The 24,170-nt window shown below is 41.3% G+C and overlaps 1 protein-coding gene across 4 annotated transcripts in view; it reads left to right on the top strand.

Annotated features, from left to right (window-relative positions):
* The first annotated feature begins 7,074 nt into the window (after window positions 1-7,074).
* The window catches only part of nsd3 (nuclear receptor binding SET domain protein 3), a 73,435-nt gene continuing 56,339 nt past the window's right edge, over window positions 7,075-24,170 (top strand). For 3 of the 4 annotated variants that reach the window (XM_068001181.1, XM_068001182.1, XM_068001179.1), the window contains exons 1-2: window positions 7,075-7,498; window positions 15,607-16,331. In XM_068001181.1, coding sequence (XP_067857282.1) covers window positions 15,651-16,331 — 681 coding nt within the window. In that variant the 5' untranslated portion in view covers window positions 7,075-7,498; window positions 15,607-15,650. Of the gene's footprint in view, window positions 7,499-12,713; window positions 12,776-15,606; window positions 16,332-24,170 lie in introns of those variants that run through there. The other variant, XM_068001180.1, reaches the window with a different exon arrangement.

Below are 24,170 nucleotides of genomic sequence, written 5' to 3'. Positions count from 1 at the left end.
TGGGCAATAAATGCTGGCCTTGCCAGCGACGCCCACATCCCGTGAACAAATGAAAAAAAAGGTTATGGGTTTGAGCCCTACTACCAACATGAGCACATAATCTAGGCTAATACTTCAGTGCAGTACTGAGGGAGTGCTGCATTATCAGAAGTGCTGCTTTTCAGATGAGACATTAAACTGAGGCCCATCTGTCATTTCAAGTGTAGATAAAAGATCCCATGGCACTTTTTCGAAAGAAGAGCAGGGAGTTCTCTTCATGTCCTGGCCAATATGTATCCATTAATCAACAAGATTAACTGGAGATTCATCTTATCATTGTTGGTGTGACCTTTCTGTGCGCTAATTGGCTGCTGCATTAGCCTACATAACCACAGTGATTGCACTTCAAAAGTATCTAATTGGCTGGGAAGCAATTTGGGACATCCTGAAAACTTGAACGGCACTACATAACTGCAAGTCTTTTTTTCTTTCTCATTTGAGTATGTCTGAGATCATGCAGATTAAGGAGGAGCAGCGAAGACTGTGTGGTGAAGCTGTACATGGAAGCCCCAGACATGGTGTGTTTTGGTGCAGTGACATACAGTGCCGATATCTGGTGACAACACAATCTCAGGCATGTCATTTTGAAGATGGGAAATTCAGACAAAGCATTGTCGTCTTGTAAGAGCATTGGTGGAAACTAGGTTGCAGGTCACATGCCTGCAGCCTTGAAGAAAGAGAAAACAGGGTGGAAAAATTGTAAGGGGAATACATTCAAACATAAAGGAAAATTATTTTTTGTGATGGGCAGCACCTGTGTCATCATGGTAATAACTCAGCTATTGATACAAATACTTCTTTTAGTTCAGCAATTACATTGGGCAATGCAAGTACAAAGGCCATGGCAGAGGAGAAGGTACAGTCTCTGTATCAATTTTATACCACTACAAAAGTAGGTTTTGGAAATCAGGAGTAATTCTGATGTCAACCTTGAGCTAAAACCAAGCTTCACATCTGGATAACAGTACACTTTGGGGCTTCTGCTCTCTCAACATCGGCTGAAATCCAATCCCAAAAATGTAGTGTAACTGATGTAACATCAATACAAGTAAACCATCACACTATGGTTGTTTAGCGTTTGTGGCAGTTTCTGGAAACAGAGCATTGAGTATTAACATGTGGCATTGACATAAAATGGGGAAATTTGCACCTGTGTACTGAAATTTAAATATTTTTCCCTCCAATTTTAACTGCGCTTCTCTCCTGAGCCATCGATTTCTTTGCATTGCCTACAAATGTTGGTGATGAAAAGACCATTACATATACACATCCTTTTGTCTTGCTGTTTCTCTCCTCTCTCTCTTTCTATTCTCCAAAACTACATTACCAATCATGCCTCAGGCCTTGTACTTTTGCAAATTTGTCCAATAATGAAACAGGACTTGGAACTGAGCAGAGCCTGATATTGTGTTTCTTGTGCTGCACAATGGTTTAGATGGAACAACAGTTGAATGTCCTTTATATAACTGATTTAATTGCTTTCCCCTCTCTTATCTTTTCCTTGCTTTGACTGTTCTCTTTCTTGGTGCTGCATTTATGCATATCTTTTAAAATGTTAATTAACTGTTATGTAATTGTCTTGTTTTTATGTATTCCAGATAATGTCAGTCTCTTTTGGTTTGTCACAGTCAGTCTCTGTGGATTTGTGTGCGTGTTCCCATTACTGAACTAAATTTATGTTGCCCTGTGGGCTTCAAGTGGATCTTGGCATTTAATGGAAATCCATGCATCACAGCTTTTTGTATATGAGAGAAATTGCAATAAAAGACTTAAAAAAATGCTCACAGCTGGAGTGAATTCATTTTTTCCTTATTGCTTCAGATTATTTGACTTTGTTTTTTTTGTTTGTACAAAACAATCTTTTTGTTCACACCAAGTCTACTGGCAATCAGTTTTCTCTCCTTCAATTCTCTCTGAAAGTTCCAATGGCATGCATTTCTGAAGTGACCATTCTTCATTTGTACATCTAGACGGTGAGCAGCAGCAAACTATTTGACGATAGCAGATTACATCATTGCCCAATCCTGTCTTGTCTGAAAACCGTAAACGCACTTTCTCTTTAACTTTAACCCCTAGCAGTGACTCTTCCTGGGATATGGTGACATGGGCACCTGTGGCTTGCCAGTGTTTCACTATAATGGCCATTCTTTAGGTATGAGCCCAGACTACGTTAACTAGCTATTTGATTCGGGAGGAATTCAAGCCTGATCCTGTCCTCACTCAACACTTACATGTTTTTTTTTTATTTGTTCGTGGAATGTGGGCGTCGCCAGCAAGGCCAGCATTTATTGCCCATCCCTAATTGCACTTGAGAAGGTGGTGGTGAGCCGCCTTCTTGAACCGCTGCAGTCCGTGTGATGAAGGTTCTCCCACAGTGCTGTTCGGAAGGGAGTTCCAGGATTTTGGCCCAGCGACGATGAACGAACGGCGATATATTTCCAAGTCGGGATGGTGTGCGACTTGGAGGGGAATGTGCAGGTGGTGGCGTTCCCATGTGCCTGCTGCTCTTGTCCTTCTCAGTGGTAGAGGTCGCAGGTTTGGGAGGTGCTGTCGAAGAAGCCTTGCCATGTTGCTGCAGTGCATCCTGTGGATGGTACACACTGCAGCCACAGTGAGCCGGTGGTGAAGGGAGTGAATATTTAGGGTGGTCGATGGGGTGCCAATCAAGCGGGCTGCTTTGTCCTGGATGGTGTCGAGCTTCTTGATTGTTTTTGGAGCTGCACTCATCCAGGCAAGTGGAGAGTACTCCATCACACTCCTGACTTGTGCCTTGTCGATGGTGGAAAAGCTTTGGAGAGTCAGGAGGTGAGTCTCTTGCTGCAGAATACCCAGCCTCTGACCTGCTCTTGTAGCCACAGTATTTATATGGCTGGTCCAGTTAAGTTTCTGGTCAATGGTGACCCCCAGGATGTTGATGATGGGGGATTAGGCGATGATAATGTCGTTGAATGTCAAGGGGAGGTGGTCAGACTCTCTCTTGTTGGAGATGGTCATTGCCTGGCACTTGTCTGGCGCGAATGTTACTTGCCACTTATGAACCCAAGCCTGGATGTTGTCCAGGTCTTGCTGCTTGCGGGCTCGGACTGCTTCATTATTTGAGGGGTTGCGAATGGAACTGAACACTGTGCAATCATCAGCGAACATCCCCATTTCTGACCTTATGATGGAGGGAAGGTCATTGATGAAGCAGTTGAAGATGGTTGGGCCTATGACACTGGCCTGAGGAACTCCTGCAGCAATGTCCTGGGGCTGAGATGATTGGCCTCCAACAACCACTACCATCTTCCTTTGTGCTACCTGAACATTCCAGTCGCAGACACTACGATAGCAATTGTTAGAAGTGAGAAACCTGCCTTATTTCCCCCTCCCCTCTGCTGTCCCCCCACCACCCCGCCTTATCACAGCACAATTTTAACAGCCCAACTGCTGCTGTCCTTGCTGAGATCAACTAACACAGCAGAGACTGTGGGGCCCCTGTATTTATTTTAGTAATGCCTTCCATCTATTTTACTGTGAGAATTACATGTACAAACAAACTTAAGTTTCAGTATCCACGGTTTTTAGGGAAGAATTCTTCTCATCTGTTCTTTCTTCGGCAGCTAAGATTTCAAAGCAAATACAACAAGCTGCTGAAACCGGTTGCTGTTTTTTGTAACTATCATTTTGACTTAATTATTTTCATGGCTTGGGAGCTGAAGCACTATAACCTATGCTAACCTTCAAATGATACTGAGGACAACCCACATCTTTGAATGAATCCGGCTATTATCGACCAAACAAACATATTCCAATGGTTGGAACACCTTGACGTGTCAAAAATACCTCAGCAAGGAGATTTATCCCATTCACCTGTTCACATGCTGTCCCTCCCACACCAGGCTTTGATGGAAGTCAAGAAGAAGCCAGCAGCTTACGTTTTTCATATATTTTAGCTGAAGGGTTTCTCACATAAATTAAGATTCAACGCAACAAAGGGAGGGTCTTGTGGCATCAAAAATAAAATGATTTAAGGCTGCTTATTTGTCTTGTTTATGAGGTTGTGATTGGGTTAACATTTATATTATGAGTCATAGTACCATTTCCAAAGATTGAAGGGACTATACGCTGAAAAATCCAGCTTTTAGGTGTGATACTTCTATGTGCACATCTGTCGGTAAGCTAATGCAGAGGTTTACTGTCTTCAGTCAGTGTACCATAGGATGATAACTAGGTTCATGGACTTTTCACCTATAATTTTGGACCTTCCCCCATAAAATGGTGAACTTTGCCAAGTTGCCAGGATGAGGTGGCACTCGCTAAGGTCTGGGCTGGTGGTCTGTGAACCCCCTCAACTGGAGAGCTGTGCTTGGTACAGAAGATTAAAAAGAGTGGGGATAAAAAAAAATAAAGGATGTCCATCTTTCACTTTTCTAACACATGAACACAGTGTTATCCCAGGGATTATGCTTTTTGCAGTGACAGAAAATGTGTCTTTGTTTACTGAGCTCTGTGGTATGCTGGCTTAGGCAAACTCCCGATTCAGATTAACACCGTCCACAAGAGCAACACCAGTAATTCAACAACCTACCAATGATAGCAAGAGTGTAACTGGTCTGATGAACCAGTTAAAATATTGTGCATTGGAGTATGTTACTTCATGCAGGAAACTTCTTGTGCGGGCTTGTTACAAAGGATCTTCAGCAAACAGCTGTGTGTGCGCATAAAGTACAGTGAGTATATTTTTATAATTTAAACAGTCAAAAGAAATTGGTATTTCTTACTGTAGAACAGAGCCTTTTGTCAGATATTGATCCTAAAATTTTGCACCCAGGATTTGTCTTTATAACTTACAGCATCAGGATTTAGGAATTCCTAAAATAGAAAGAAAACTTATTGGGCTTTTAAAGGCCTCAAAACTGAATGCAGCATCCTAAAAGAATGAACGAACTGGATTTATTTTGAATATACTTTGTATTTAACTTAAAAAAATTAAATATAGTTACATATGGGGCAAAAACAACTTTTTAAAAAAAGTTTTGACTTTATTTTGATTTATGTAAAGTTTAACCTTTATCTATGCCACAAGAAAGAAAGCATTTCTTTCGCTTGAAGCTTTCTACTGACTGGTGGGCACCACAGGGAATTGAATGTATTATCTAACCAAATTTCATAATTACAATTTTAAAATTACTGGATGCTGGTGTTAGTATGTACGGATCACCCACTTATTTCCTTCGTGTTGTCTTCCTTAAATTAGGAGGTGCTTCTAGATGTACAAACCCACCAATTACCAATCTGCACAAAAGAGAACACGAACAGGATCCAGTTACAATTTCTAACCAAAAAAAAGGAAACTGATAAAAAAAAGTATTATTTACAGTTCCAGAAGGGTGCGATACACTGATATATGTTAATTTTTTGACCTAGAAGCAATAATCAGACTCATTAAGAGTGACAGTTAATCATTTTGGCGTAAAAATGTTCCCTATTTTGATCTATGTTACTCTGAGAAGCAAGCACAGCTACAAAAGTTTAAATAGATTTTCAATCTGCTGTCAGTCTTATTGATCATCAGTAGCTGTTCTATGTGGCTCAAATGCCACTGGCTCTGGCATCACCAGCGGTAACACTGAAGTAAACTTGCCAGATTTGCTCAGGTTGCTGGTGGGAAAGACAGAGTAAAAAATGGATCTTCCTGGCCACCAGCTTTGAAAATCTAGCAAGTTTACTTTGGTGTTGTTAACTTCTCCAAGGCCTACATGTCGGGAGCTGACAATACTAGCACAATATAAAAGCAGCTAATATCAATCCAAGTGTCAGCTTGGCTCAGTGGTAGGACTGATGATAAATTTAAGCTCCACTATGGTACTTAAGCACATAATCTAGGCTAAAACATGAGTGCAGCACTGAAGGAGTTCAGCACTGTCAGAGGTGCTGTCTTTTGGATGAGATGTTATACCAAGGTTCTGTCTGCCTCTCGGGTGGAAATAAAAGATCCTATAGCATGATTCCAAGAGCAGAGGAGCTTTCTTGGGCCCTGGCTAAGTTTTATCCCTCAGTCAATAACACCAAAACAAATTAAATGGTAATTTATCTCCATTATGGTTTATGGGCCCTTGCTATGTTCAAATTAGCTGCTGTGTTTGCTTACGTAACTGTGACCACACTTCAAAATTTAATCAATCAACTGTGAAGTACTTTCGGTTGTCCTGAGGATATAAAATGAAAGTTCTTTCTTGCATATTCCCCCAATATTCAAATGTTTGAAAAATAATATGAGCCCTAGTCCAGTAGGGAGGAGAGAAAGATAAAACCAAGATCACCTTCTGACAGTTTATCTCATTGTAACATATAAAATTAAAACACATAAAACATATAAAATTCTGACATAGCTAGACAGACTGGATGCAGGGAGGATGTTTCCCCTGGCTGGGGGGTCTAGAACGAGGGGTCACAGTCTCAGGATACGGGGTCGGACATTTAGGACTGAGTTGAGGAGAAATTTCTTCACTCAGAGGTTGGCGAACCTGTGGAATTCTCTACCACAGAAGGCTGTGGAGGCCAAGTCACTGACTATATTTAAAAGAAGCTGGATAGATTTCTAGACACAAAAGGCATCAAGGGGTATGGGGAGAGAGCGGGAAGATGGTGTTGAGATAGAGGATCAGCCATGATCATATTGAATGTCGCAGCAGGCTTTTCCACACCGTTCACCTGACGAAGGAGGAAGCCTCCGAAAGCTTGTGGAATTTAAAATAAATTTGTTGGACTATAACTTGGTGTTGTAAAATTGTTTACAGTTGTCAACCCCAGTCCATCACCGGCATCTCCACATCATTAGGAGAGGAGGGAGAGGTGAGATAAATAAGTAAATGATGTGAATCTATATATGAACTCTAGTCTGAGTTGTCACGGTGTGCAGTAAGAAGGAGATGGTGTGTGTGTGTGTGTGTGTGTGGTTCTCCCCCTGCTCTGAGCTGTCAGTGTCTGTGGAGAGGGAGGACTACATTTCCCGTGATGCTGAGCGGGCTGTGCAGAGCGTCCCGGCCAATGGGAGCGCGGGGTTTGGGCGCTGAACGCGCGGCCGGGGCCTTTGTGCGGCTGGGAGACAAACTGCAATAACAAGCCCGAGAAGCGGCGGCCTGAGCCCGATCCTGATCCCAATCGGCAGCGGTTTCCCCCCCCTCCCCGCCTCTCCCCTCCCTCTCTTTCTTTTTTTCCCCCCTCCCCCTTTACAAACACCGTCAGCACACAGTCGCGCGGCAGCCACACGGAACCGGCACCGTACTCATCGCCAAGCAGTCTGCCGCCGACAATGGAGTGCCAGGCAGTCAAAAAACCGCGGAGCTGAGGCGCAAAATACCCCCCTTTTTTAAACTGGAAGCGGCCGGGACATCCTCCCCTCTTGTTGGACTAATTTAGTGTGAATCCCCATCAAGCTGAGCCTCTCTGGGTTTGAGTATAATGGAACAGACTGCAGGTAGTGTTACAGTATTCGTTATTTTTATCAGATTTTTGAGACACTATTCGTCTTTAATTTCATTTTTTAAAGAAAATCATTTAAATGGGGTTGGAGTTGATTTTTTTTTCTTATTGAAGTGAGGATGGAGAAGGAAAGGTACAATGCTGGATTTAAAGGGGCAGTGGCAGCCATATTGCTGCTACTTGTCTCTTTCTTGCTGGCTGACTGACTGAGGACACAAAATGAAGTTGCAGTTTTATCCAAGAATCTGAACTGTGTTTAATTACACTTTTATTACTGGTGACCAGCATTTTTTCTTATTCCTTTCTCCTTATCCCCACCCCCTCCCACCCCCAACGTTCAGACATTAAGATTTCCATCTTGCTTTTTGTAAGTGCAATTCTAATAACAGTACTGCAAATGTTGCCAGAATTGGGAGGAAGAGAGAGAGAGAGAGAGGGGGTATCATGTGTGCAAGATTATTCAAATAAGTGTGCTTTTGATAGGTGATCCTGCATCATCTACTTTTGCTGTCCATGTTTATCAACATGGATTTTGACGAGGACGATAAAAATGTACCAGTCACACTGTTGATGTCATTTGGGAAAAAGGAATGTTTATGAATAGCAGCTGATGTTTTCTGAATAAGTTTATTGAGCTGAACAGTATATTTGTGAACTTGTGTGTCTGTAGACTTTTAAAAAAAATCTGTGTATTTATTTCTTTTGCACACTTTCGCTTTTAAGAATCATACAGCACAGAAGGAGGCCATTCGATCCATGCTGGCTGTTTGAAAGAGCTATCAAAATGTCCCACTTCCCTGCTCTTTCCCCACAGCCCTGCAAATTTTTACTTTTCAAGTATTTATCCAGTTCCCTTTTGAAAGTTATCCTTGAATCTGCTTCCACCACCCTTTCAGGCAGTGCATTCCAGATCATAACATCATGCTGCTTAAAAAAAATGTTCATCTCCCCTCTGGTTCTTTTGCCAATTACCTTACACATGTGTCCTCTGGTTACTGACCCTCCTGCCAGTGGAAACAATTTCTCCCTATTTACTCTATCAAAACACCCCATAATTTTGAACACCTCTGTTAAATTTCCCCTTAACCTTCTCTGCTTTAAGGAGAACAATCCCAGCTTCTCCTGTCATTCCACATAACTGAAGTCCCTCACCCCTAGTACCATTCGAGCAAATCTCCTCTGCACCTTCTCCAAGGCCTTGACATCCTTCCTAAAGTGTGGTGTCCAGAATTGGTCACAATTCTCCAGCTGAGACCTAACCAGTGATTTATAAAGGTTTAGCATAACTTCCTTGCTTTTGTACTCTATGCCTCTATTTATAATGCCAAGAATCCCGTATACTTTTTAACAGCCTAATCACCTTGTCCTGCCATCTTCAAAGATTTGTGTACGTAAACCGCTGGGGGTCTCTGTTCCTGCAACTCCTTTAAAATTGTGCCATTTAGTTTATATTGCTTCTCCTCATTCTTTCGTCCAAAAAGCACCACTTTTCTGCATTAAATTTGATCTGCCACGTGTATGCCACTTCTATCAGTCTGCCTATGTCCTCCTATTGTTTTTCTCACTGTTTACTACATTTCTGAGTTTCATATCATCTGCAAACTTTGTAATTATGCCCTGTATATCCAAGTCCTGGTCATTAATATATATCAAAAAGAGCAGTGGTCCTAATACCGACCCCTGGAGGACACCGCTGTATACTTCCCTCCAATCTGAAAAACAACCGTTCACCACTGCTTTCTGTCCCTTATCCCATGGGCTTCAATTTTGCTAACAAGTCGATTATGTCGTACTTTATCAAACACCTTTTGAAAGTCCATATCCACAACACTAACCACACTACCCTCATCAACCCTCTCTGTTCCTTCATCAAAGAACTCCATTAAGTTTGTCAGCCACGATTTGCCTTTAACAAATCCATGTTTTTCCAAATGACAATTAATCTCACTTTTGGTCCCTAATTGGTCCCACCCTTCCTTTGACAATTTTTACTATTTGTGATTTGTAAAAGTTTTTTTTGACTGATACATGGTTCTGAATTGAGCCATTAAAGGCTTTGTGTATTTGCAGTAACAATTTAAATAATTCATATGCAAGATTATTGATGTAAATGAGGTACAAAGTTACTCAATGTGACTCCAGTTTTTCATTGTGAACTTCATATTTATATTAAGAAAATTTCTTAGCTTGAGGATAATGCTGATTGTGAGAGATAAAATATATCACTTCCTGATTTCCCCTTCAGGTGTTGTTTATCCAGCTAGAAGCTCAATGTGTGCCATATTGGCCTAGTTCTCACCAAAACAGCCGTGTTGCAGGCAACACTACCACAGGATGTCTTTGGCATGCTTTGCAGATACTTCTGAATACGTTGTTTTTTAGTACACAAATGACGTCTTGCAAATGACATTGGAAGCTGTCACTCATTATCATGAGGATTGGCTATTTGGATGAGGTGCTGGAGGACTGAAGTTGCCCGTGGACCCATACCCTGGCATGAATTGGCTTCTCCCACGAGAAAATGTTTAGGGAGGAAAAAATCTCATCTTGCAACACGGCCCTTTACCAAATACTGTATTGTTTAAAAACCTTAGTCAGCCCTCAGTACTCACTGAAGCTTTTAAAACCAGGCAGTTCATGACTCTGAATGCAACAAAGTGACAGCGCTGGCTAGTATGTGTTCTGAGAAGGTAAAAAGATAAGCTTGTTACATAATATGAGACTGTGAGCACGTAAACTGGCTTCACGGAGAAGCATCACTGAATTGGATTGTTGCAGTATGATTAAAATTCATTAAAGAGCGGATACAAAGTGATTGCTGAAATTGATCGGATCCTTTTCAGTATTAGCTCCAATGGAGCCAGTAGTGTTTTTCACCTCCCGTTCACCATGTCAGACTATTTCTATCATGGCAAAGTAATAAATCATAGACATTGTTTGTCCACCAAAAATTTGGAGGCTAAAAATAATTTGTTCACGTTATTGATAAAACAAATGTTATTTTTCACATCGAGCACTCTCACTAAATTATGCTTGTATGAGGAGCGTGATGACTGGTTTACAGAAACAGACTGGCCTTTCTGATGACGATGGTGATACAATTTTCAAATTAGTCTGATGACATTTTAGAAAAGGCCCAATTTTTGGCTTTGTTTGTTTCAGGAAAGTGATTTTGTTTCATTCCAAGGGGAGGGATGCGGTCGAAGTTCGTTCTATCTATTCGTTCTATCTATCTGTTCTACCTACGAGACTTTAAAATGCTGTTGCTGAATAGGGCAGCTGATGCAGAAAGGATGTGGGTTCATGCTCAGAAATCACGCAAGTCCCTGTGAGGGAGGGAACGTGAGCAGCTGAGTCATTCTGTGCACCAACAAGCAGCTAGGAAGCCGAGCACAAACCTGTCAGCAGGTTTCTTTTGAACCCTTTTGGGCAGGGAAAATGCAAAGTGTTGATGGGGAGGGGAAAGAGAGAAACTCCAGTGCCAATGTTTTCTGTTTGGAGTAGACGAACGTGGATAATTGCTGAAGAAGCACTTCCTTATTCATCACAAAAGATTGTTGATCACTATTTTACTTGATGTTCAGTGCTTCCAGTGCCTTAATTTCTTTCTTGGGTTCTGTTTTGCAGTTATCACCACAAATATGCAAGCATTGCTTGCAGAAGCAACCCACCAATTTGCAATATTATATGGTGATGTATATTTAAACTGTTTGTTGAGATTTTCCATTACCCCTCTTTCCCTCCCTGTCCCCACAACCCAATTTTCTCTTTCCCTCTTGAACCCACTGACTCCTGTTCAAGCACTTGCCTGATGTCCGTCCACACATGCACATATTCCAACAGGGGTTATCACCATCAGTGGAACAAGCCCTGACTGATGATTCATTTCTTCCTCTTTCTACCCCCATCCACTTTGTAACCCCTGAAGCCAATTGCAATATCACTACTGCCACTCTGGCCAAATTAGGTATCTCCATGCAGACCACAGTACTCTTCTGATAATTCCAAGTTGTTTTTAAAAAAAAATTGAATCATTCAGTAATTTGAATTAACAACAAAAGTGGGAATTTAGTGGTTTTTAAAAAAAAATGAATTATCGGATAGTTTGAATAAGGCAACTCTGTGTTGAGTAGAACCTGAGGACCTTCCTGGTATCTGGTGATTAACATTGCACTGAGTGCATTAACCCATTAAGTCTGTTTAGATGTTTTTATTCGCCTGAATGAGATCAGAGGGAATTCTGTACAAATGTCACAATGGAAAGGTAGTCATGTGGTAGAAATATTATTCTTCGATTGAAAATTAAATTGTGATGGAAGTCGATGTTTCCATTTTAAAAAAAGAGAGAAAATAATGGGCACTTTGTGAGCTGATTAAAATATATTTAGTGATGCAATGTTTTCCACAATTGTTGAGATGTCATTATGATGGGAGCTTTTCACTGCTGAGAACTGACTGAATAAATGAGAGCATACTCTGATATTTGAAAATTATGGAAGAAGTATTGGCAGAATTTCATTCTAGGTTTTTGAGTTCTGAGTTATGGCATGTGTTGAACATGCTTACAGGGTACTATCCATGGATGTGCAATATATTAGGAGTCAATCCTCAAGACTTTAAACAATTTTACTTTTGGAAGGGGCATTTCAAAATTCCAAGTTTGAAATTTGAGAGACGAATTTTCTTACAAGTCTGTGTTTTCATTGATAATTGAATCAGATCGATATGAGTAAAATGTGTTTCTTTAAATGTACCACTCAAACATGGACATTGATATTTAATTGTCCTTGGCTGGATTAGTCAGTTGAGTTCCATTGTAACACATCCTGCGAGTCTTGATGAAAAGAGCGTTTACCTTTCGTTTCTCAGTTGTTCGTGGACGTGCTGTGTATTTGTATAAAGAAAGCAGAAAAGGCTGCAATGTCTTTAAACGTGCGCTTGGGGAAAAATGTGCCAGATGTAAGCAATACGACCAGACATGTGTGAATAAATAGTTTGCCTGTCCTCGCAGCCCCCCCCCCCCCAATTGGTTTAAATATTTGCAAGATTCAGCGTTTGTACAGTGATGTTGGGAACTTCTGCTTTTTGTTTTCCATTTTCTTCATTCGTTTGGTGTCATTTGAATTTTGGTGCCTTTCTTATGCTTTATTAAGTTCTGCTGTTGCATGTCGCATGTATGCCCCTGATATCATGTCTCCCTTCCTGATCCTAGTGGTACAGCCTGCAGCTGATTTTCTGCCAAGGATTGGATTACTGGCTGCATCTTTGTTATGTAAGTGGTGCCGTAAAGTGTGCTGTTACCGTGCTGTTTATAGCTGTCATTTTAAAAATAGAAAAGCTTCTCAGCATTCTCATCTTCTTGCATCTTATGTATGCAGAATGAATAAATAGGTATGTGGAGGAGGAGAGAAGAGGAAGTACACTGATTCCAACATAGGGTTGCTTTGAAATGTTACATGCAGACGTCAACTCCTGAAGTTTATTGGCAGGGATTTGCTTGAAAATGTTCAACAGTGACTGTACCCTGAATCCCATCTTCTTAAACCAGAAAGTACCCTGGATAAATCCTGATAGCTGCATTTGCATTTTGGTTTCACATTTGATTATCAGATGCGTAGATGATCAGATGACCTGAAGCATATCATAGCATGTTTTTTTCCTTTGAAGATGATTAGCAAATATTTATAGGTTGACATTACTTATTATAATGTTCCTATCCCTTCATACTGCCTCTCCACATAACCAAAAATGTCAAGGGTTGAAATTGTACCTCTGTGTAAATATTAACTTGTTCATGTCAGTGACTCAGAAAAAGAAAAATCCCATTTTAAATAGAGTTCCATCACTGGGTTCTTTTTAAGTCACTGATTTTGGGATAATGTGCTTGTTTCTAATGTACACACGATCATGAGGACCAGTTCCACAGAAATAAAAATGTATCCGTAGACTATAAATAAACTTCACAAACAGTTTGCTATTCTAAGGCATGACATTCTCAAACATGCTAGGTTAGCAGCCAAACAACTTAAAAATTCTTAGATTTTAATTACATTTCCAAAAACTACTTCTGCAGTAGAACAGTGCAAGAGAACAAGTGCAAACAGTAAAATGAATAACAAATTCTCACCAGCAACATTGTATGTCTTCAATCCTTTCACTGACATTGTGGTATGTTTAGGTTGGCCCAGTATCTTTGGGAGGGACCAGCAATGTTACCGGCATTTTGTTTTGACTGTTTATCTTTACGCATGGCACTCAATGAAAGGAATAGTTATAAAAACAGATGCAGTGTGCTGCAAAATATTAACAAAATTAAGTTTCCAGGAGAAAAACAGCCAATGGGCAAAATGCAAAAAGGATTTCACAGCATGTCACGCTGTGAAATGACATGCGTTGCAGCTTTTTCGGGTAGAGGCTGGGTACTCCATGACAAGTGGCTCACCACATGATCCCTGAAAGCCTCTCCATCATCAACAAAGCTCAAGTTGGATGATGGAATACTGACCACTGCCCTGGATCACCTGTGGACCTACGCACCAAGGTCTTATGACTCCATTTAAAATCTGGCCATTTACAGTGTACTTTTTCCTTAATGCTGCAGCCCGATGCTCATGGAGCACGACATAAAGTGTGGACTCTCTGTGGCAGCACCGCTGCACTGTGCTCTCGAGCAACATTGAGCAGTGCCGTGGAGGGCTCACCTTCACTCTTTCCCCATGCTGTTGAGTTCTTGACATTGGTTACTCTCCTGTCGGCAGCAGTCTGGTACAAGCCATGTGCCTAGCAACAGGGATTGGCATGGGATGAGGAATGTGGGTGAAGAGAGCTGTCCTCATACTGCTTCTGTGTGTCATGTGGCAACCACTTGTATCTCGATGGAGACATGGAGCGGATCACAAAAGGACTTAAACTGAAACAATTTAATTTGCACTCTCAAAATTAATTTTTGAACCTTTGCATCCAAGTTCCAAATGTAGGCGCACTTAGCTTGAGGTTCCTTTTGTAGTTTTTTTAAAATTCTGGTTTAACTGCAGTTGGGTGCGTTGCAGAGAGTCTTGAGTACCCCATTAGAGAGAGACTGACCAATGAAAACCATAGATTCACAAGAACGATACTGGGGATAAGAGGATAAGGTTATAATGGAAGATTCAAAAAAAACCCTAGCTTGTATTTATTGGAGCAGAGAAAGTTGGGGGTGGGATCTAATGGCAGTGTTCAATATTTTGAAAGGGTTTTGTGTGATTTTTGCTGGTCAGTAAATCAGGAACAAAAAAAAGGCACAAACTCAGGAATAGTGTTAGAAGCACAGAGGAGGAGGTTACAGGGATTTTTTTTTCAACAGTTACTGGCATGTAGACTGATTTTAAAACAAGAAGCTATTGAAGCCAAGTCAGTCACACTATTTAAAAGGGAATACTGGAACAAGAAAAATGTGAAAGGATATGCAGAAAGAGCCAGGAAATAGGAGTAAACAACAACTTGCATTTATATAGTGCCTTAAACGTTGGAAAATGTCCCAAGGTGCTTGGATTAAGGGAAGTGGCTTTGATGTGGAGCCAGCAGTGGCAGTCACAGTAAGCTTCATGGCTCCCTTCTGTACCAGCATATCTATGAATAACATTTTTACTGTTCTCGAAACAGTTAAAATGTTTTAAATCTTTGCATCACAATGGAAAGAAATTTTCTTATTTACATCTTGTATTTAGATGTGTTAATGATGATTCACCGAATTGTTAGACCATATGACTTCAGATTGGTCAGGGTGGTGGGGGGGAATTCCCTGTCCTTTGCAGCATTTTTTTAAATGCTAAATGAGGTTTAATCATTTTGAAAGGAATTGAATAAGAACTGATGGCCTTGAAGACTTAGTGAACTTAGTAGAAAATCTTGAGCGTTCATGGAATAACAGATTAAGTGCCCAGTGTCCTCGGTCAAGATAATCTTGGCTAAGTTGATGTGTATTGATGTGCATTCAGTGAATCTTTTGGAGTTATGCATTGTGTCGCGCATGTCCTTTTTTAGCTGGAATTCTGTTGTGAAATGCTGCTCGTTCGGCTTGTAGTGGATGAAGAATAACGGTGTGTTTTTGTCATCGTTCCATAGGCTCAACAGGAGAGAGGGAAAGTTGAGGATGCGGGGGCAACACGATGGATCTCTCCTTCACATTCATGAAAGGTATCATGGGAAACACGATTCAACTGCCACAACAACTTATTGATTCAGCCAATATGAGGCAGGTTCCTGACGTTCTGAATGCCGGTAGTGGCATTGGGGAAGACAGAGGGCAATCCTACGAGGCTTCCCTACAGCAAGGGTTTATCTATCCTGCTTCTGGTGCTGATGCTGTCCCACCAGTCACCAATGGCTACTCGAGCGTTAACATGTATGAATCGCCAAACAAATACCCAACGTACTCCCAGCTCCCCAATGGATCTGCCAATGGTTATGGAACATATAGGAACTTTGGTTCCACTGACTGTTATACAGGGGAAAACTACTTGGTGAAACAGCCCGAAATTCAGGAGAAAGTGCCCTCTCCACCTGCTTCTGAGCCCATCACCCCGAAGAAGACGGGTTCTCCGGAGATTAAGCTGCGTATCACTAAAACTTACCACAACGGCAAGGCGCTGTTTGAATCCTCACTGTGCGGTGATCTCATGAATGAACAGCAGGCTCAGGCTGCTGAGTCCACAGTGGCTCGCAAACAGAAAAGGGAGAAAAAGAAAAGGAGTAAGCATGATTCTACCAGTGCCGAGAGCCAAGAACTTAAAGTTGTCAAGGTGGAGCCCGAGGAATACAAAGTGAATTGTGGAAACCCTGTGATACAGGTACAGCTTCATATTGGTCAGCTATTCCAAGAATGTGTAATGTGATTTTTTTTCTCTTAACCAATGCCTGGTTCCATAAACATTCAAAAGGTTCTGTATTCAAAGTGAAATGTCTTTTCTTTATTGGCAGTGTTCTTTCCAAGTTGTCTCTTTTTTTGTTCCTTTTTATCCACTTGGACTTCTCTGCATCATTTGATGCAATTGACCTCCCCATCCGATGCCTCCTCCACTGTTCTGATCCTCATGTTCAAATTCCTGCATGGCTGTGCTCCTCCCTATCTCTGTAACCTCCTCCAGCCCTATAACCCCCTGGGAATTCTGTGTGTCTCCAACTCTGGACTTTTGTGCATCCCCCACTCCCTTTGCCCCACCATTGGCAGCTGTGCCTCAGCCGCCAAGGCTTTAAGCTTAGGATTTCCTACCCTAAACCTCTCCGTCTCTCTACCTCTCCTCCTTTAAGCTGCTCCTTAAAATTGATCTTTTTGACTTAGTATTTGATCATCTGTCTGAATATCTCCTTTGGCTTGGTGTCAAATTTTGCCTGATATCACTCCTTTGAAGCGCCTTGGAACATTTTATTACATTACAGGCGCTATATAAATGCAAATTGTTGTTTCCAGACCACAGTCAAATGTCCCAATTGGGTGCCACGATTTGGTGTTTTAACTTGATTAATCTTTCCTATTTGTCTCTTCATGGGGAATTGAACCTGTTCACACCCACTCTGTGATAACATACGTTGGTGCTTAAACAATTTGTTTTAACATCTCAGTAAAGTTTCATTTTTAGAAGCAAAATGACCCTGTTCCTTTGCGTATGAATGGTGATTTTTCAGATGCGTTAATTCCTTAACTTCATGCTTTCATGTTCAAAGCCTGACTAGGTTATTGTGGTATCTTAACCTGTTTTTTATGATATTTTGATTTTTGAGTATATAATAGTGGATGTTTTACAAACTAGTTTATCCTGTTTTAATAGAGGTAGATACCCCCTCTCTGTTTCTGCTCCCCCCCTCAATCATTCATCATCAAGAATTAATGACAATGTCAGCGGAGTTTCAGTTTATTTGAATAATATCTTTGAAAAAATAACCCAGAGAAGGAATTGCTGCATATATTAGCATCGTAAATGTATATCAAAAAGAACAGTTCAGAGTAGTACTACATATAGCAATCAAAGTAACTTTTGTGGAAAGTTGGGCAAATAAACATCTATTTTGTTACTGTATTAGCAACTAGTGCCTTGGCAGAGCAGCTCCCCCATTCTGTGACATTCTCTGGACCTGTATAAATAGTAGCTATATAAATGCAAGTAGTTATTGTTGTTGGAGTGAGACTCCCTCCAGGAGGAAGAGTTGCTTCACTACATTTCAGAGACAGTTTGGGCTTTCGCAGCTGATTTACACTCTAGGTTCAGGAGGGTATGGAGTGTGAATGAACTGTTAATTTCTGGTATTCCAAAGCACAGCCTGTTAAAATGTAGGCCATGTGCTCTGGGGTACCTCTACAGAAATGTTAAAAAGGTTAATTGACAAGTCCAAGTATTTCAATAATCATATTACCAGAAACTGGAAAGAAACAAAGTGGATACTGTACTATTGATGGAACTTGGAGTGAAATCAACACCAGCATTCATTCCCTGTGTCCTTTTCAAATTGCAGTAACTGCGACTAAATTTTGGAACATGTTCTCTATATTTTGACATTTTTTGCTCCAGCTTTATCTTCAAATGTAATAAAATACGCTGCTTCTACGGTGAAGTTTGTTCTGTTGTGAGTTACGGCCTTTAGACGTGCATCAGAAGAAAGGCTGAACCATTCCTTAATCTATGGTGTGCGTGTGAAACCATGTAGACTGCAAATGCGTTGCTGCTAAACCTGTAGTAATGACTTTACAAAACATGTGTCAACACATTCCTGTTCAACATGTGACAATGTAAAATGATTGCTCATAGGCACACAAGACTTTTTTTTTGTAAATATGTGATCTCCTGTAGCTTTGCTTGTGGGTTGAAGACGAGCAGGAGGTTGGACTGTATATCTGGCTGAGGCAGTTATGGGGGAAAGACAGCTCCCAGTGGAATGTGGAGGCTATAGCTGACTCTTAGGGCAAGTTCATGTCGAGTCCAGTACAGGCTTCTTTTAAGTGTAGTTTGAGGATTTTGGAAGCCCACATCGATGCACTGTAAATGGAGCTGGAGGCTTGTGCTGCTAATATCTCTGCCGTTTTGGTTCCGAGGAACATATGATAATCCACCCATTTAAAAATTCACAACATTTTGTTAAAAGCTTTCCTTTCAGTCTGATCCCGGTGGAGGGAGTGGCAAGTCGGCTGAAAATATTTTTTTTTCCGAGCAGGATAGAAGATTACTTTGGTGGAATGTGATTGGGGGAAGAAAAATTTGGCAGAATGATGAATGCCAAAAATCAAAACCGACCAATTAGAATTGAGGAAAATGGAGTCTTGACCAAAGAACAAAATTGGCGCACAGATTCAATGATCATGATCGAAATGGCAAACAAATTTTACACACTGCCAATGTTGTCCTTTTACCCCCTTCTGAAGGCACTGACCCTTAGCTCAGGTACAGATCAACAGGCAAAGGTAGCCTTCCAGTCAAGTAGCTGTTATTCATTAATGGGGCACACACTGTCTGGTTATGGGGAACATCATAGCCGAGGTCGACTCTGTCCTCGCTCAACATCCACATGTACATCTCTTTAGGGAATCACTGCGTCATGAGCAGGAACGGGAACCTTTGCACTTTTTTTTCTGCTGCTCCCGAATTTCGAGGTGCTGAGATCAATGGTGGCACCTGGCTGAGATCAATTAACTTGCCACATATCAGCACATCCATCTGTATTTGCTCTGTATGACTTGGTGCCATACCGTGCAGTGTATTTACCTATTAAGTTATCGTGGGAGCACAGATGGCATTGTAGAATCATTGGTTACAGCACAGAAGGAAGCGATTTGGCCCATCGAGCCAGTGCCGGCTCTTTGTAAGAGCAGTCCAGTTAGTTCCATTTCCCCGCCCTTTCCCTGTAGCCCTGCAAATTTTTTCTCTTCAAGTACGTATCCAATTCCTTTTTGAAAGCCACGATTGAATCTGCTTCCACCCCCGTTTCAGGCAGCGCATTCCAGATCATATCTACTTGCTGCATAAAAAAGTTTTTCCTCATGTTGCCTTTGGTTCTTTTGCCAATCATCTTAAACCTGTGTCCTCTAGTTCTCGACCCTTCCGCCAATGGGAACGGTTTCTCTTTATTTACTTTATGTAAACCCTTCATGATTTTAAACACTCCTATCAAATCTCCTCTTAACCTTCTCTGCTCTAAGGAGAACGACACCAGCTTCTCCAATCTATCAACGTAACTGAAGTCCCTTATCCCTGGAACCATTCTAGTAAATCTTTTCTGCACCCTCTTTAAGACCTTCACATCCTTCCTGAAGTGCAGTGCTCAGAATTGGATGCAATACTCCAGTTTTGGTTGAACCATTGTTTTATAAAGGTTCAACATAACTTCCTTATGTTGGAAATATTTCAAGTCTGATATGACAAGTGTGTTAATGTTAAGGTACTCTTGATCACCAGTCAAAGTCCTTCATTGCTCTCTTGATCCGTCCCCAAAATCATTCTATTTGCTCTTTTGTCACATTGCTTCTGGCAAAAGAACAAACAAAAATAATTCACAATGTAGGACATAGTGGCACTCCCACGCCAGTGTCGTCATTAACAACTGTTGAGCCAAAATAATATTGAAACTTGAGAAACTGAGCGGGTAAAAGACGACAAACTGCTTTACAGTATTTACATAAAATACTGTGAGTACTGTGGGTGTGAATTAATCCAGTGGAATCCAACACAGTTAGGAGATGTAGGACTTAAACAGGGATATTCGGTTCGTAAGTGGGCATGGTGATCCTGATCGAGATTATACAGGTCTGTGTGCGTGCATGCGCACTGTGTTTGTGAAAGATGTCTGAAGACAAACCTCTGGTGGAACGTTGACCTTGTTGGTACTTTTAAGTGTGTGCTGAAAGCCATGTGCTCCAGATTGATGCTGCTGCTGGTATGTGAATTATTTTTAGGCCTTCAGATGTGCCAAATATTGATGCTGAGTAATCAGTGGGAAATATTCCAAGGTAATACTGGGGAGAAAAGATCTTTTGGTTTTAGCAAAGTACACAGTTGAATTATTGTAGCTGACCTTGCACCTGAAACAGCTTAACCTGGTTGGAAGGAAGGTTTTTTTGAACTCAAAACAGGCTGCATAATATATAAAGTATGGAGTATATCTCCCATTAACCTGCTGTCAGGGAAAAAAACACAGCTGGTCATGTTATGATTGTGTTGTGGCAGCTAAAAAAAAATGCATGGGTTATCACCTGATAACAGTTGTGGAATGAAATATTTTTCAGGCTATTTTTAAGAGAAATAAAAGAGACTCTGCTGGCATTGATAAACTTCTTTAGCTTTACTCTTGTGGTTTCTGATGTCACTGAATTAGTGCTTTATAGCTACCTGCTAACCGCTGTCATCCTGTCTTGAGTAGCCAAAGTGTACAGAGGATGAGGTAATGTCTTAGTACAAAATACTAGCGATGTGCACGACATGGAGCCTTTTCTTGGCAACGGTGTCGAGGAATCCTGCACTCTCAACCCTACCAGTGCAAAAACATTTTTTGTAATATTTTTGCTAAGACAGGTTTTTCATCTGAGACCCTTCTCCTGCTGAAAAAAAATTACGACTGGCAAATAATGGTAAGCAGTTTAACTGAGCAGGGAAAAAGTATGCCATCAGCACACATTCTCAAACTGTAGCTAATTCCAGAAAGAACCTGGTACTTATTGTCGCCTTGTGAAGATTTCCTAATGATGGGTGTTGTAGGTGTAAATGCATTAATTCATATGGTTACAACTAAATGTTCAATTTCATAACACATCCACCTGCTCGCGCTCTGTTAGAACACTGCGCCCATGTCTGTGATTTTCAAGTGCGCCGTCACAGGGATTGGCTGAGCAGTTTGTTCTTTTGTCCCAGGACCTCGGGTCTGTGGATGAAGACAACAAAGGTTAAAGGCGAGAAAATCAAATCAGTTGGCAAAACAAAAGTCACAATTAATGGAAAAAGGAGAACACGACAGGGACTGCTAATGCCATTCTGACTGGACGAATGCTGATTTTAAACCTAGGGTTTCTATGGAAGATGTCTGACTTGTATGTGGGAGTATTATCTTAGAATTTTTCTTTTCAAGCTTTCTGATCAACTATCCGAAAAAGGCACTGCCTGTTGAAGCACTGGCATGCACAGACTGCAAGGTCCCAGGTTTTATTCCTGGTCTGTGCCTAGTTAGCTGATCTTGGCTGGGACAGCAGTTAAGGTATGACAATTAACAGCACTAGGATAGAGAGGGAAAAGAATCAGCCACACTGTTGGCAATCAGTTTCAGTTTTGATGTCCTCCATGGTCCAGTGGCTGGCTGACGTTTACTGTCTGATCTTGCAGGTGAAGACTTGTCAGGGGTGTCATTAGTGCCCATGAAACCGTACCCCAGTAAAAGTCAGCAGCTTCAGGAAAGAGGAGCAGAAAACTGAAATAAAAGGAGGATTTAAAACTAGAATCTGCAAATTCTTTTGGTAAATTTAGTGCTCCTCAAGGTGAAGGATATCAGGTTTGGGAAATAGAACACAACCATTTTGGGTATCCAGAGTCAGCATCAAGCATTCACTGATCATATATAGCACAGTTAGATTGAGCATGAAGCTCTGTCTAATGTGCACAATAATATACCAGAGGACAATTTCAGAAGAGCATCCTCCAGTGCACCATTTTCCGTTTCCCACAACAGCCATCCAGAGAGCTCCGAATAAGATTAGCTGTTTATTGCCAAATTGGGAGCAGTTTTGTACCTGGGGCTCTTGTCCATGAGGAACTGGATCGAGATTACCAAACCCATTTGACATAGGATTTTTAAGGCTAGCAGAGAAAGGAGACTTCAATCGCATTGGTCTGGAATGGATTTGAACCAGCATCCCAGAGGCGAAAGAACCATATGACCATAAGAGATAGGAGCAGGAGTAGGTCATTCGGCCCCTCGAGCCTGCTCCGCCATTCAATGAGATCATGGCTAATCTGATTTTTACCTCAACTCCACTTTCCTGCCTTTTCCCCATATCCTTTGATTCCCTTGCTGATCAAAAATTTGTCCAACTCAGCCTTGAATGTATTCACTGACTCAGCCTGCACAGCTTTTTGGGGTAAAGAATTCCAAAGATTCACGACCCTCTGGGAGAAGAAATTCCTCCTCATTTCCATCTTAAACGGGCGACCCCTTATTCTGAGACTGTGCCCCTGAGTTTTAGATTCCCCCATGAGGGGTAACATCCTCTCGGCATCTACCCTATCGAGTCCCCTCAGGATCTTGTATGTTTCAATAAGATCTCCTCTCATTCTTCTAAACTCCAGTGAGTATAGACCCAACCTGTTCAATCTTTCCTCATAAGACAACCCTTCCATAACTGGAATCAACCTAGTGAATCTTCTCTGATCTGCCTCCAATGCAGGTATGTCCTTCCTTAAATAAGGGCACCAGAATTGTACGCAGTACTCCAGGTGTGGTCTCACCAGTACCCTGCACAGTGTTACCCAGTTCTTGTTAGGGTTTTAGTTGGAGGAAAGTTGTGCAACTGGGAGCAACAATGTTTATGTGGTGCACTTCTGTGCTTTCTACCGATGTCCTCATCCTCGCAGAAATTCTGTTTTCCCTTAATTCGTGTGTTTTTGTATTCGTTAATGCATGTATTTGCATGTAGTCTCCTGGGGCTGTATCAAACTGTAGGCTGGAAGTTTTTTCCTTCCTGTTTCAAAAATGAAATGCCATCTGAATGTTTCCTTTATTTGAAGGAACCTATGGGAAAAAGTCGTTTTCACACATGAGGACCAAACCCAACTGTAGAGCAAGATATTCCATGTATGGCTCACACTAGAACTGCCTTAACCCTCTAAGGTACAGACAGTTTTCCTCCATTGTTGTGATGGGAGAACCACAAAACAAGTGGACAGTCTGACGTTTACCTACCAATGCGCAACATCCAAAGTGTAGCAGGACATGCCCTCGTTAGTATCTCTGCCAGTTGGTGGGGGTAAAAGAACAGCCTTCCCAGGTTTATGGCCAGTGTGCAGTGGAGGGGTGTTATCTGGTTGAATATGGATTATTGTAATCTAACTGTAGTGTTGCACTCAAAGGAGTCCTGACCAGCAACATCATTGAGCTATGTGGAGGTGGTCAGTGAAATCATTGGGCAGCCCAATTACTGGAGGATACCTAGGTCATGCAACATACTAGAAATAAGTAAATTGCTTACCCATTCTTAATCGACTGGGGAATTGTGTTAAATGACAAGAAAAAGTGCGTGGAGGAACACAGAACAACAGAGCTTCTAAAAATAGGGCACAGAATCAAGGAAAGTCTATCTGTCAAATGATCTTTTGCAGCCAACAGTTTAATAACGATGATTTAAATATCCTGATCTAATTAGTGATGTATAAAATAAGGATAAATTCATATATATTAGTGTAACTATAATCGCATTTTGGTAGCGTTAACACTCCTCGGAGATATAGTTCTGCTTTGTTTTACAAAAGCCTTTCAAACAGCTCTATGAATTTTGGTTCTTTGTTTCAAGAATGGTTGTATTAACATGGCATGAAAAGGATGTTTTTCACTTGCTCTTGGTAGGTCAGGTTGACAGGTGACAGCGATGGGCACTTTTATGTTGGGTTTCGACTGCAGTCTCTTGGTCTTTGGGAGTGTTTGAAGCCCCTATTATTGCAGGT

The sequence above is a fragment of the Heptranchias perlo genome, chromosome 20 (assembly GCF_035084215.1).
Source record: "Heptranchias perlo isolate sHepPer1 chromosome 20, sHepPer1.hap1, whole genome shotgun sequence".
NCBI lineage: Eukaryota > Metazoa > Chordata > Chondrichthyes > Hexanchiformes > Hexanchidae > Heptranchias > Heptranchias perlo.
The sequence above is the reverse complement of the archived record's forward strand: the minus strand, read 5'-3'. Positions and strand labels throughout refer to the sequence as shown.